Below are 12,109 nucleotides of genomic sequence, written 5' to 3'. Positions count from 1 at the left end.
GCAGGAAATTAGGAGTCACAGATGTATTTCCTAACCTGTCCTAATTTGCTGGAAAGTCACAGTATAAAGTCTTGGGATTTACGATGAAATCAAAGCATTTGGTTATTAGATACCTGAAATTAGATATGAGGCTACAATATTTCCTATTGCTGCAACAAGGTAATAGCAACAAAATACAAGTGAGCTTGCTGGAGTAACAAGGGATTAGTTTACCCAAAGTCCTGCTTCTTACCATTGTGTTAATGGCTAGAGTGACATACAAAATTTGTAAAGTTGATACACTACATTAAATTGGATCAGCCTTGCATTTTTTGAATGAGTAAAACTGACTAATATGCCCGATATTAGTTAAATCCCTGCAGAAAGGTCTTTCTCCCCATATTGCATGAAACCCATGACTTTCTTAATAATGTGGAACAACCTCCTTAAGTAGGTTCCCTTTAATTAGGTTCACCTAATAAATTCATTATCAAACCTGTCAAGAATTCCAGCTATTGTCCTCAGTGACCCCTGGTTTATTCTTTTGTATTCAAAATGGCTTAATGTTTATCTTATTTGCGATGAAGAGAGTTGAGTGGTTGGTTTATGTGCTGTCCCTGAGCTGTAAATCCTGTTGAGATGTAGGTGGTCTATTTGACATGCTGATTTCAACATGAAGTTCAACATCGTTAGGGGTTTGTAATTCATGTAAAAGTGTCGGCACAGCTCTCAAGCGGGTTTTATTCAATACATGACAATTACTTAAAACATGAAATAACTCTTAAGCATTTTATAGTAGCATACCAAAAGCAACATCAGTTACAGTCATCATCCCAAGCACTTCTCAAAAGTCACTTTTGCCAGTCTCCATCCCCCCCACTTTTAAAAACAAACTGACGCCCTTGCGTAGAAAAACAATCACTCTTGCATTCACACCTATGGGCAATTTAGAGTAATCAATTAACCTCAGCATATTTTTTGGACTGTTGGGAGGAAGCCGGAGTACCCGGAGAAAACCCACGCATGCACAGGGAGAACATGCAAACTTCATGCAGAAAGATACCGGGAAAGCCGGGACGCAAACCAGGGATCTTCTCGCTGCAAGGCAAAAGTGCTAACCACTACACCACTGTGCAGCTCCATATATGTAAACTTAAACAACAAATATATTTGTTTCAATTATTTGTTTTTGCATTTTTCATCTTTTTACTCAAACCCAAAGTGCCATTACAGAGGTTATGTTAAACATATTAAGACTTTCTGTAAACTCAAACACTTTCAATGTTTTGAAAAGCGGTTTGTGGCGGGCTGGCTACACCGTTTGATCATATCAGGACTGTCGTAACTAATGTGTCTACAGCAGGGGTCGGCAACCTTTAACACTCAAAGAGCCATTTCGACCCGTTTCTCACAGAAAAGAAAACACCGGGAGCTGCAAAATCCTTTTGGCATTTAAAATGAAGACAACACTGCATATATCACTTTTTTACCTCTATGCCCTTGTTAATCAGTCGTGATTAATTAATTACAAAGCCTCTAATTAGATAGATTCATTTGTTTAATTGTGTCCTACCACTAATATTTTTCTTACTTGGTTAATGCCATTTTTGCTCCTGGACCTCATATGTTACGTAATGTTAGCTGGAAATCAATAATTTGCGAATGTCTATTTAACTTGTAAAATCTATTTAGCTTAAGCTAATAACTTTTCTCCGGTAAGTCGCTGCCCTATTTTCCAAGACGACACTCCTCTGACTCTCTGACCTGCTGCCTGGATGCTGGACGTGTTCTTGCGAGTAACGTGTATTACCCTATCAAAGAGTAGATACTGAGCAAGACAATTATCCATAGTTTACCTTCGTACTCATGAGTACTTTTGACTCAATGACAAGACGTGTCTTTCTTGGAATGGAGCTTTAATATACAGGCTTGCCATTCTTGAGTACAAAACGATGTGAAACTACAGGCGTTGCTTCTTCTTCTTCTCTGCATCAACTTTGCGCTCTCATGTCCCCAGGGAAAACCGCAGCACATCAGGTGGAGTGACGCGTCAAAGTAAGAGCGGTAATTTCACAATAAAACTCTCTATATTAAAATGCATTGAAACACGCCTGAAATGCAGAACAATTTATTTTCCAAAGTTACAGGGAGCCACAACAGAGGGCTGAAAGAGCCGCATGCGGCTCCGGAGCCGCGGGTTGCCGACCATCTACAGGATCATCAGTTTTAACATTCCATTCATTGTCTATGTGAAATGTACAGCATTGTATGCTGGTTGCATTGCGACACATTTCGATCTGCATCCATTGTGTCTTCTTCTTATTTACACAAATTCAATGCGGGCAACAGAGATCTGACGCATCGTGAAATATTGGTTAAATGTCTAAACTAGCCATCGTTGAACTGAAACAAGGACAGATTCAGCAACTGCACAGCATATTTCTCACCTCAGATGCTTCCAGAAGTACTTTTTGCTGAAGTGTTTGTGTAATAAAAGAGAAAGTTTGTGGTCGAGCCACCATGCAGGTCTGACTTTTCTACTGGACTGAAGCTAATGTATGATGTCATGTGACCAGCTAGTGGCCCACTATATTGGATTCTTTGCATCTTCTTCGCAGATTGGAAAACAGACTTTAGGTTCATTGCTGCCACCTAGGTGCGATTAAATCTGTTATTTTTTTTAATGCATCATTTTTTCTCTGGTTAATGAATCAAAATTAACGCATTGAAGTCCCAGGCCTATATATACAGGGTGTCCCAAAAAAATGTATACACCTTTTAGCAGCTGATAACTAACTAACCTCACACCACTAGACTTCTTTTTATGGGGATACCTAAAAGACAAAGTCTACGCAATGAGACCTGCAACAGTCACTGAATTGAGAGGAACCATTGAACATGAATGCACGCAAATACCAAGGGAATTGTTTCATGATGTGTGCTACTCCATCGCTGTTACAACGAGTTCAAAAGACTCACGTGCAGGAAATGAGATGCGGACCCAAATAGCAGTTTAACGAATTTATTCACAGTTGATATTAAAGACTGACAATTTCTTGAAAGAAGAATGTCTTTAACTAATTTGAAAATTATCTAAATCTGAAGTAGCACAAAAATGGCCAGAAAACCTCAGTTAAGCAAAGAAAAAAGGATTGAAATTCAGGTTTTGAAAAAAGAAGGCTATTCTACAAGACAAATTGCTCAGAAAGTTAAAGTCTCACAAAGTGGAGTTGCAAAAACATTAAAGAGATATGAAGAAACAGGTTCACATGAGGACAGATTTCGTTCTGGTAGAAGCAGAGTCACGTCTAAAGCTGAAGATAAGTTCATCAGGGTCACCAGTCTTCGAAATAGACAAGACAACCCCAGAAATAAGAGCTCAGCTAAACTCAACCAGGAGCAATAATGTGTCAGTGGATACTGTGCGGTGTAGACTGCGGGAATCTGGTCTGAAAGGCAGGGTAGCTGCCAGGAAACCACTGCTAAGAAAGCAGAACATAAAGAAGAGACTTCAGTGGGCTAAAGAACATAGAAACTGGACTGTAGAAGAATGGAAAGCAGTTCTGTTTACAGACGAGTCAAAGTTTGAAATGTTTGGATCAAAACGGCACAAGTACATTCGACGTAGGGTTGGAGAACGCTTGACTCCTGCGTTTGTTGTTCCCACAGTAAAGCATGGTGGAGGTAGTGTCATGGTCTGGGTCTGTTTTACAGGGGGTCAGACTGGTGATCTGCACAAAGTCACAGGAATTCTAAATCAGCATGGATACTACAGTATCTTACAGAGGCATGCCGTTCCCTCTGGGCTGCGTTTAGTGGGACAACCATTCACACTACAACAAGACAATGATCCAAAGCACACCTCCAAACTGTGTCAGAGGTATTTGGCCAAGAAAGAAGAGGAGGGGAAGCTAAGGATTATGACTTGGCCAGCTCAATCCCCTGACCTTAGCCCCATCGAACTTGCATGGGATGAACTGGACAGAAACGTCAAGAACAAGCAACCCACAAGTGGTGCAAACCTTTATGAGATGTTGGTAGAAGCATGGGAGGGATTTTCAAGTGATTATATCATGTCACTGATTGCAAGAATGCCTCGAATTTGTCAAGCAGTTATCAGAGCTAAAGGAGGCTATTTTAATGAGTCACAGATTTAAACAGTTTATGAACAGTATTATGTGCTAGATGCTTTAATTTTGTTTTCAGTGTTCTTATCTATAGTTCTACTGTGATTAGAAATGAAACATGGCTAAATTGCGCTCATAATTTAGGTAATATGAACCAATCACAGAAAAATTAAGTCAGGTGATTGTGGAGGCCAGGTCATCTGACGTAGCGCTCCATCACTCTACTCAAATAAGAACGTGTGTCCAAACTTTTGACTGATAATCTCTTTGCCCATTTACCATTGCCCAAAGAGTTCCTTGGTCTGTTGGTCTGATCGCTGGTAATGAGGCTTGGAAGAGGTTTTTGATGCTGCAGATTGGAAGAAATTTGTTGCTTCTTTGTTCTCTCTGCAATGATCATACTCAGCACAAGTATGGTCATTACAATAGTTACCTGTGGACTTAGCTGACAAGTCGTGTCGTACCTGCTGGTGGACCAAAATTTGATTACACTCTTTTCTTTAATATTGCTTTGAATATGTTTGTATAGTGAGGATGATCTATCTGATGTTTGTTTTATTTTTTGTTTTTTGTTGTTTTTTGTAGGGTTGCAGTTCTGGACAGATTGACAGACTTTCTGCTGTTTCTCGGCAAAGTGCTGATAGCAGGAGGAGTTGGTAAGTGATAATACAAGGCTGAAGTCTTATGTGGGTCAAGTCAATGTAATGCTTATCTTTCACATTACAATTTCCAACAGTGTTTTTTTACCCACAGTCATTTTTAATAGAATTAATGGTTTCAAAAAACTATAACACTGAGTACAGATCCACATGTAGACATAATAACAGTGTTCCACTTGGTGTGTGTGTCTGTGTGTTTGTTTCAGGTGTGGTTGCATTCTTCTTTTTCACAAACAAGATCCCAGTTATCCAGGAGGAAGTTCCCAGTCTCAACTGCTATTGGGTCCCCATACTGGTCAGAGTTTTGATTTTACAACATGGCCAAAACTGTTGGTAACTTTACAACTAACTGAAACATATAACATTTTTTGCTCTTGAGCAGTGTTTAATTTAAAAGCTCATTAGTTATGCAAACATGTATGCCTTCGGTTTGCCTTCAAGTAACACAGAAATTGGACTGAAAAAAAGCTGAATTCTACCTTGTTCTACAAGGGGCCTGGACAAAATAATTGATATCAGCAGGCAGTTGTCCATAAATTAGTATCGTAGGAGTTTTCAATCTTGTCAGTTGTCCCAGTCTATTGAAAAGGAGAAGAATCATAATTGAGCTGTTTAATATCATTGTATACGTCATGCTGAGCATCAACACTAGAAAGCAAGAAGAGAATTCTGAGGAGATGAGGAAGAAATTTGTTACAAAGCACGGTCCAAGTAAAGACTACAAGACCATCTTCAATCAGCCTGGTGTTCCTGTGACCACAGCTGCTAATTTTATTCAAATATTTAATATCCAGTGGACTGTCATCTACTTCCCTGGACATGTTTACATAAAGAACATTGACCCTAGAATGAACCGAAGGATTAGTTGTGTGGTGGAACAAGAATCAAGAAAAAGAGATACAAATTGTCCTTCAAGAGAAATATAAAAAAGCCAGATTCGAGGTTGTGAAATAGCATGGAGACAAGTACCAAAGAGAAAGTCCTTTGGGTGAATAAACAAAATTAGAGCTTTTGGGTCCATTGCAGTAAAGCATACTGCCCTCTGTCAGAGGACACTGTCTCAGCTGCAGGTCATTCCTTCTTCAAGGTATAATGATCTAAAACATATCTCGAAAAGCACCAGGAATGGTGGAGAAGAAAGCAATGAACCATTCTAAGGTGGCTACTATAAATACTGATCTTAATCCAAGTGAACATTTAAGAGCTGAAATTGGTCGTTGGAACATACTAATCAAATCTGAGAGAACTGGGACAGTTTGTTGAAGAAGAGTCATTCTGATCTAAGAAGCGTCTAAGTCTTATTAAAAGCTTTAAAAAGTCATCAGTTTCAGTAATTGTCTCAAACACGTGATACACAATATAAAGTTAAGAATCCCAAATTTCTGCCTATGCCATTTCCATGTGTCGTATAATTTAATAATAATCCAGTATTTTACAATTGACTGTTTTCAAAGAAAAAATTGTACACATTTTTTTCCAGTTTGAAAGTGAACCAGTAATTTTGGCCATATCTGTAGAAGCATGTTCACTCAGAATTATTTTTTCTAATTTCTTATCAGTTCTTGTCTTCTGTTGTATCTGCTTACAAAGCAGCCCCCTCACTGCTGCTTTAGAATTTCTAACCTGTGTTTCTCACATTAGACAGTGGTGGTAGGTGCCTATCTGATTGCTCATAGTTTCTTCAGCATCTATGCCATGTGTGTTGACACCCTCTTTCTCTGCTTTTGTAAGTACAACATTGTCATCACTGTTTTTACAACAGTGCCGGTGACTTTTTAGCATAAATAAAATAGTAAAGTTGAGATTGCTTGTGGAGTGGAATGTGCTGTATGCAAAATAAACTGATACCAATAGCTAACATTGCACATCTTTCACAAAAAACAATACTCCACTTGAAATAATTTGTTACTAAGTTAAAATAGTTAATAATAATGCTGTTATAGATCATGCTTCAATACTTTGGATGTTTTAGTTTTTAATCCTGTGATGTTTGTCCTTTTGCATGTGGCCAATTGTAACACTGATGAGCCTTCTTATCTTTTTGTCTCAACCTTAAACACCATCCTTTACTCCCTCCATGTCTGTACTTGTTGGTTCACTCGTTTACCATTCATCAATCCCTCCATACGCTATTTTTCATGTATCCCTTTCCTGTTATCCATACCTGCTTTTTCTCCCATGCTGACCCTTAATCCATCCACCCATCCATTTATTGATCTAAGCAGGTGATGACTTGGAAAGGAATGATGGTAGTTCGGACAAACCTTACTTCATGTCCCCGGAACTGCACAAAATTCTTGGAAAATCCAGTCAGTTACGGTGACATACTGCGTCAACTGCCAGTGGCTGTCTTGACAAACTTCTTGGAGACACTGTGTACTGCTGGTATCACGTTGCCTGATGAAGTGGGGCTTTTTTCAGTTTTGATGTTGTTTTGTTTTGTTTTTTCTGCACAGTGCCACTTTAGAATGTTGGTCTAGCTCATTACTAGTAAAAATATGTTGAGGATAATTTTTCACTGAATCTAAGTTTGAATAACTCAGCAACAGTCATATACATATAAAATCAGTCATTAAATTCTGATTTTGAAGACTTTTCCAAACCTAATCGGCAACATTAAGGCAATCTAACAAAAACAAAATTAACTCTACCTTGAAAATGTTCCTTTGAACTTCTAGTTGAGTTTTATGTGCTCAATTTCAGTCATAATGGCTTAAAGATCATTTATTTTTCCATGCAAAGGGTAAAATCTGCAACACAAATTAAAAATAAAAAACGTCCTCCCTGAAATACCCGTTTTTTGTTTTGTTTTGTTTTTTTTATATGATCATTTGTTATTTCTAATGTTATTGATAAAATTAATGAAAACATAGCAAAAATAATTAATGAATTCTTTAAAGTGATAAATATGCCTGACTTAAGTTTGCTTAAAAGTTTGTTTAACAAAACAAGTGAGAATTTGCAATGATTTGTTGTCCAAATACTGTTCTCTGTGAATGGCTAATGCTGGACTGTATTTTGTAAAAAAGGGAAAAAAAGAAAAAGAAAAAACTGTTCACATACTCAGTTCATTTAAATGTTTTTTATACAGCACATAGCAAAAATCACAACATAGGTCGTGGCAAGGCATGATGGGATCAAGATCAAAAATAGAACAATTTCCCCCTAAGCAAGCACCTGGCATCACTGGGGAAAATTTTTTTCTTTTGAACAGAAGGTGCCCTCAGACAGAACAGGGAGTGAGGTTTTCTGATTCAACTGGTTTTGACTGAGAGGGATGCAGAAATAGAAAAGATGAGGATATAGCAAATCAAACACACACAAAGTAGCTTGTTGGGGCAGCTTGTTGAGACAAAGCACAATCTCCTGGAGAGAGAGGATACAAAATTAATGATATGCAGTAGTTGAACACAATGCAAACAGAGAGGAGAGTAGAATCTTTAGCTAGCCAGTGGTTTCTAGCAGCATAACTATGGTATGTTTCAGGGTCACCTGAGCAGCTCTAACTATAAACTTTACAAAAGTGGAAAGTTTCAAGCTCAATCTTAAAATTAGAGGGTGTCTGCCTCTCAAATCCAAACTGGAAGAGGGGTTTCCAGAAAAGGAGCTTGCTAAGTGAAGTCTGTCTCTCCCCATTCCACTTTTGGAAATCCTCAGAACCACTGTAAACCTGCACTTAGTACAAAGTGCTCTATTGGGATAATATTGTACTACAAGCTCTTATGCTTGTATAAAGCTTGTTCATTAGGGCTTTGTATGTAAGGACAAAAACGTTGAACTCTGTTCTGGATTATACAGAGTGTTGATGAAGCAGAGCCGATATATGAGAACAATTTTAACACATATCCCCACAAAATCCAAACCAAAGCAGGAACCCAGCAACAGCAATCCCAACAGTAATACTGTGTACAGTCTATACAGTCAGTCAAGTTTGTAGCACTGACCTTAGCTCTGCTGCTTTCCTACTCCTGGAGAAATTCCAATTCCGAATTGCTTATTTCTCCTCTGACACTGATTCCACAGTTGTAATGTAATCCTGACACTGGTTATTACACATAGAGAATATTTTTCTTTTATTGTCATGTAAAATTATAGAATTTAAAGCCTTTCTCCTCACACACTGAGATGCAGACTGAGTCCATCTGAATCTTTGTAAAGATTTTATTGTACCATATTATTCCAACAGGGCACACATGTTCAAACATAAACTATGCTAATGTTGTTCCTGTCCTGTAACGTTTTGTGATAAATTATTGTTATTATTCTTTTTATGAAAATAAAGTATGATTTCCCAACATGACTCCTGACACTGTCTTCACACTCTTATTCAGTGTGGGAATCTTTGCAATTACACTTACTGTTTTGTAATCAAGGTTTTTATTGAATTTTCAATTCAGAAACAACGACAACAGCACATACAACAACCATTTATCAGCTCACTAATATTTTGCTGCAATGACAAAAATACACCAGTAACAAAAACAAAGCAAATAACAGCAACAAAATAAATAGAAGCGCGGGGAACTTTGATAAAATAATTATTTACAGTGGGTACGGAAAGTATTCAGACCCCTTGAAATTTTTCACTCTCTGTGTCATTGCAGCCATTTGCCAAAATCAAAAAAGTTCATTTTATTTCTCATTAATGTACACTCAGCACCCCATCTTGACAGAAAAAAGCAGAAATGTAGAAATTTTTGAAAATGTATTAAAAAAGAAAAACTGAAATATCACATGATCAGACGTATTCAGACCCTGTGCTCAGTATTGAGTAGAAGCACCCTTTTCAGCTAGTACAGCCATGAGTCTTCTTGGGAATGACGCAACAAGTTTTTCACACCTGGATTTGGGGATCCTCTGCCATTCTTCCTTGCAGATCCTCTCCAGTTCTGTCAAGTTGGATGGTGAACGTTGGTGGACAGTCATTTTGAGGTCTCTCCAGAGATGCTCAATTGGGTTTAGGTCAGGGCTCTGGCTGGGCCAGTCAAGAACGGTCACAGAGTTGTTCTGAAGCCACTCCTTTGTTATTTTAGCTGTGTGTTTAGGGTCATTGTCCTGTTGAAAGGTGAACCTTCAGCCCAGTCTGAGGTCCTGAGCACTCTGGAAGAGGTTTTCCTCCAGGATATATCTGTACTTGGCGGCATTCATCCTTCCTTCAATTGCAACCAGTCGTCCTGTCCCTGCAGCTGAAAAACACCCCCACAACATGATGCTCCCACCACCATGTTTCACTGTAGGGATTGTATTGGGCAGGTGATGAGCAGTGCCTGGTTTTCTCCACACATACCGCTTAGAATTAACACCAAAAAGTTCAATCTTGGTCTCATCAGACCAGAGAATCTTATTTCTCATAGTCTGGGAGTCCTTCATGTGTTTTTTGGCAAACTCTATGCGGGCTTTCATGTGTCTTGCACTGAGGAGAGTCTTCCGTCGGGCCACTCTGCCATAAAGCCCCGACTGGTGGAGGGCTGCAGTGATAGTTGACTTTGTGGAACTTTCTCCTATCTCCCGACTGCATCTCTGGAGCTCAGCCACACTGATCTTTGGGTTCTTCTTTGTTGAGCAATATAATTTGTAAACATAAACTTTACACTTGTTGGCCTTACAGGTTTAATAGTAAGTCTACTTGTAGGATTGAATGATGTTTTTATACTTCTACTTATTTCCATGACTGTTTAACACCATGAATCAGCTAAAAGAGTAATGTAAAAACTGTCTTACACAGCACAAAAATGACACTGAATGTGAGATTATTGAAATTATCCTTCACATCACCATGAAAGTAGTCTTATTTTTATTTCTTGATTCTTAATTTGTTAAAAGAGTTTTGTGAACAATATAGAGGAACTACTGTACTACTACTGTACTTCCGTTATACATCCTTGTGATGCATGGTGAAAACTGAAACTGAATCTTGAATCTTGAAAAAGACAACCTACATAAACAAACAAAAAATGTGTGCTGTGAAATGAGTAAATTGTTAATCAGATTAATCACAGGGTTGCTGTTAATTAATTTCGATTAGTTTTTATTAAATATCATTCATATTTAATCTATATCAATCGCATCACACACACACACACACACACACACACACACACACACACACACACACACACACACACACACACACACACACTGTGTTTTCCTATCCTTGTGGGGATCTACCATTGACTCCCATTCATATCTAACCCCTAACCCTTACCCTAACCCTAACCCAGACCAAAACAATGCCTAACCCTAAAGAAATGTTTTTGCACTTTTACTTTTTTCAGTAAAAACAACATGGCCAAGAAAACACTGTTTCCCCTCATGGGGACCCAAATGAGGTCCCCACAAATGACATTTCTTTTAGTTTTCCTATGGTTGTGGGGACATTAGGTCCCCACAACAATAGCCACAACCTGATCTCACACACACACACACACACACACACACACACACACACACACACACACACACACACACACACACACACACACACACACACACACACACACACACACAGAGAGAGACACAGACACATTTTTTCAATACATGCATAAAAACCACATTGACTCCTTTTAGTCGCAAACACGTATTCAGTTTCACTGCAGTGCTCTATAATACAGCAGTAAGCAAAAACATTTTCATAAAAATGTCTGTATTTGCTCCATAAGCCAAACATGACAAAAAAAATTACACAATTTGTTGGGAAACCAAAGCTCCAGAATGAAAGTCTAATAACAATGCCATTTCTTCAAACACATAATAATATCACATCAATGCTAAGGGTAGGGATATTTTTATTCACCGTTCTTTATTCTTTACAGTTTTCCTGAACTAACTATTAAGGAATTTAAAGGGCATATACTGTCATATAAAAATATCCAGTAGGTGTCATGTTGTGACTGAAGTAACAGTGAGTTTCCCTAGAACACTCTTTCATTTGGAATACAGTAGCTTGTTACACAGTATTACAGTGTTTTATTAACATAAGGTCTTCCATTAACATTGCTGTAAAAATTGAACCTTCAACTGATTATACTCCTGCTGTTAACGTGAGGACACTACTGTTATTTTTTGTTTGTCATCTTGTGAAACCTACTGCTCCTACAGACAACATGACAGTCTGGTCATGTCATGGTCAATTGCTTTCTGTCTATCATTTCTAACACCCATTTGGCATTACAGATGAGGCATAAGGGAAGTAATGCACTCTACCGTTCTAAGTCTCTTTAACTGCTCTTCTGATATTATTTAGAAGAGAATAATGTTTGGAAGGGCTGCCAGAGTAGATGATATCTATACTCAGTGTTACCAGCCACACACATTTCCCATTTTCTCCTACACAGGACTCACCAT

At 38.3% G+C, this 12,109-nt stretch overlaps 1 protein-coding gene across 2 annotated transcripts in view; it reads left to right on the top strand.

Annotated features, from left to right (window-relative positions):
• Positions 1–9,065, top strand: part of LOC110965364 (choline transporter-like protein 5-A) — a 55,260-nt gene extending 46,195 nt beyond the window's left edge. For both annotated transcript variants that reach the window (XM_051953357.1, XM_051953358.1), the window contains 4 exons: positions 4,692–4,762; positions 4,972–5,060; positions 6,407–6,491; positions 6,991–9,065. In XM_051953357.1, the coding sequence (XP_051809317.1) occupies positions 4,692–4,762; positions 4,972–5,060; positions 6,407–6,491; positions 6,991–7,088 (343 nt within the window). In that variant the 3' untranslated portion in view covers positions 7,089–9,065. The remainder of the gene's footprint in view (positions 1–4,691; positions 4,763–4,971; positions 5,061–6,406; positions 6,492–6,990) is intronic.
• The last annotated feature ends 3,044 nt before the right edge of the window (positions 9,066–12,109 follow it).

This window comes from Acanthochromis polyacanthus, chromosome 9, assembly GCF_021347895.1.
Source record: "Acanthochromis polyacanthus isolate Apoly-LR-REF ecotype Palm Island chromosome 9, KAUST_Apoly_ChrSc, whole genome shotgun sequence".
Classification (NCBI taxonomy): Eukaryota; Metazoa; Chordata; class Actinopteri; family Pomacentridae; genus Acanthochromis; species Acanthochromis polyacanthus.
The sequence above is the reverse complement of the archived record's forward strand: the minus strand, read 5'-3'. Positions and strand labels throughout refer to the sequence as shown.